The 3,156-nt window shown below is 26.8% G+C and overlaps 1 protein-coding gene across 1 annotated transcript; it reads right to left on the bottom strand.

Annotated features, from left to right (window-relative positions):
* Positions 1–951: 951 nt before the first annotated feature.
* LOC106305470 lies at positions 952–2,558 on the bottom strand. Its single transcript, XM_013741834.1, has 2 exons — positions 2,330–2,558; positions 952–1,080 (listed from the first exon to the last, which is right to left on the bottom strand). Exons 1-2 carry the CDS (start codon positions 2,526–2,528, stop codon positions 1,064–1,066), a joined length of 216 nt encoding a protein of 71 aa, XP_013597288.1. The 5' UTR covers positions 2,529–2,558; the 3' UTR covers positions 952–1,063.
* Positions 2,559–3,156: the final 598 nt, after the last annotated feature.

A 3,156-nucleotide genomic window follows, 5' to 3' on the forward strand; every position in this document is an offset into this window, starting at 1 on the left:
GATTCGTCGTAAAGTCCTTGTTACATTACAAAGCGTTTACGTGGAATTTAATTTTCCACGTAAAAGCGTTGTAACTTTACAACGACTCTACGACGAAACAGTTTCGTTGTAATATTACATCCGCTTTACGACGAAACTGCTTTTCGTCGTAACGTCGACGTAATCTACTTGTAAATTTACGAGGAATTATGTTCGTTGTAAAACTTCGTTGTAAAGCCAGTGTTTTCTTGTAGTGTAAATCAACCCTTAGCTTTTATTTTTCTGCTTCTTCCTTAAATAACATATATATTAAATAATAAATATTTTTATAAAATATATTTACAAACTAACAGAATGAATCAAAAAATATAATAAAAAAATCTGATTTTAATATATTTAAAACCAAAATAAATTATGATTTAGTAGAATAAATATACCGAAAAAATTGAACTTATGTAAATTGTTATATATGAAATCATATATCAAAATTGAGATAACATTATAATTTTATTTAAAAGATAATATTATATTTACTTTCATGCTTATAGATTATAAAATAATCAAAAATTAATTAACAAGTGGAAACGATATATTCAATAACTAGAATTTTATTATATTGTAAAATTTTATATTTGTGTATGAGCATGGAAGACCTAGTTAATAATAAAAGAGGTGTTTGTCTTATAGCATTATTCAAAGTATTTTAGAAGGAATCAAGTCATCAACATAATCAAAAAGACTAGAGGATCAATATTTTTTTGATCAACGAATCTCATTGCATTACTATCAACGACTCTATTTATCTACATAACGGTCGTTGCAACTAACTGTATTGAGGTTGCATTGTAGACATGATCTACGTGATTATTTTATCTATTGAGAAGCTAGATTGAGACGACTAAAATCTTTCATAATTTTCATTATTCAAATTTGTGTGTTTCCTTTCCCCTCTTGTTCTGATGTACTGTTATGAAGAAAAAAATCATCCATTTATTTAATAGGGTTACACAATTGATGCCATAAGGATATAGTAGAAGTAATTTAAAAGTCCCAAGAGTCCAACACTGATTCATGACTATTTCTTCTATCCCTTCGCTCCCGCTGCGCAGAGTAAAAACCATCCATTATATAATTAATTTGTGATCAATTCTAAAAAAAAATAAGTAGCAAACTTTAAAATTTTGACCAAAAATATATTTTAAAATAAAAATATATAATACTTCAACTAATATCTTGTGTTTCGAAAATAAATCTCTTGGGGATATACCGACATGTTATTTGTTAAAAACATTGTAGTGATTATATGGATGGAACACAACATTTTGTAACACAGTAAGCCAGACAGAATTGTAATCCTATCAAATTTTCATTCAGACTATTCATAATGTTTTCACGTTATAAAAACGATATTCGATAATTTAAGCACTCAGTTATTCATTTGAACTAGTAGATTATTAGGTGTTTTGCTCGCACATGCGGACATAATAATTTTTAAAATACTTATATGTGCATTATATATTATTATAAACAAAGATCATCATCATAATTATTATTTTAATTAATTTTTTAATCATTTTTATTTTATCTAACTTTCATATCTTCCTTTATCTATTTTATTTTTATCTTCTTAAACATCACTAAAATATGTAAAACTATGAAACCGATCACATATCAAACATGCAATTAGATAAAGTAGAAAAGTAAACCTTCGTATTTTAACTCTTATCACGTATGTAAATTACTTGTTTAACCCATCAGTATGTATGAAACTTTAAGAAAAACAAAACTAAAATAAAAACAAAGTAAATAAATAGAAAATAAATCTAAAGGTTGATGAACTTAGAAAAAAAACTTAAAAATACGGAATTGAGATAATAATACTATTTTTTGTTTAGTAGATAAATATATACAGAAATTTATCTTATTGTAATCTAGTTTTTTTTTTATAAAATAAAATAGGTGATGATGATAATATCAAAAAACATTAGATAATATCAAACAAAACATTATTGGCATGCGTATTCTTTGTTTTTTTATCAATTTTATTATAATCAATTCATTAATTTATGATTAACAACATAAAATAAATATAATAATTTATTAAGTGTAACAACGACATTGACCATTTTAACTTTTAATGTGAGAACTCGAATACGAAAAATCATTTCGTAAATAATAGTATAGATTATTCAATCTAACAATATATTCTTTGATAAAAATAGGATATGTATTTTCTATAGTTTGAAAATATCTCAGTAATCATAAAAATACATTTGTTTTGATATATTCCAAAAACAAAAATCATCTTATTGTTTTTCTTTCTGTTCAAAAAAACCATTAAAAACGTTACCTTTTATAGCAGGTGGTAAGCCGCGGCATCCACGGTAACAACTCTGGAGGCATTGGTACGGAAGTGCGCCGGTGGTGGCACAACCTTGAATGCAATCTTCACGGCATTGTGGCAATGTTTCTCCGCTGATATTTTCCATTGCCATTATCATCGCCACCACAAAAACTATTGCAATCATTGAGTTCCATTTTGCACCCATATCTTTTGATTTCTTTTTCAAAGATGTTTATTTCTTTTTACACGTGCGAGGTAATGAACAACCATCCCTATTTATAAAAATATTTTTTTCTTGATCCTATCCTTAATATATTTTTTTTCTTTCTTTGATATAGAAATTAGCAAATTGTTTGGCCAAAAACAAGGAAATCAGATACTTTTTTTGTGCACAAATGGAAATCAGATACTTAGTTTCCAAATATACAATGATAATGGAAGGTTGACTAGAAAAATGATAATGGAAGGTTGACAAGATTGACTAGAAAAATGACAATGATTAATGGAAGGAAATCATTATCATTTTAACAAAAAAGAAAATGATAATGGAAGGTTGACTAGATTGTTTGACCTGAATTGTCTTCAATCATGAGATAGATTTGAGGTGGCTCGACCTTAAGAAAATAACAGTGTTCTAAAATGCGGTATACACGCTATTCGGTGGTTGACAACTGTATAACACACAAACGTATATATGGACGTTTACACGGAGTATATGCGGTAAATATTTTCTTTTGAAAATTTTATACATGCCAATTATATATAGTATCAAATAAAAACTATTGTATGAACACTACAAGAAAACACATGCTTAACGACGAAAATTAACGAGG

The sequence above is a fragment of the Brassica oleracea genome, chromosome C7 (assembly GCF_000695525.1).
Source record: "Brassica oleracea var. oleracea cultivar TO1000 chromosome C7, BOL, whole genome shotgun sequence".
Taxonomy (NCBI): domain Eukaryota; kingdom Viridiplantae; phylum Streptophyta; class Magnoliopsida; order Brassicales; family Brassicaceae; genus Brassica; species Brassica oleracea.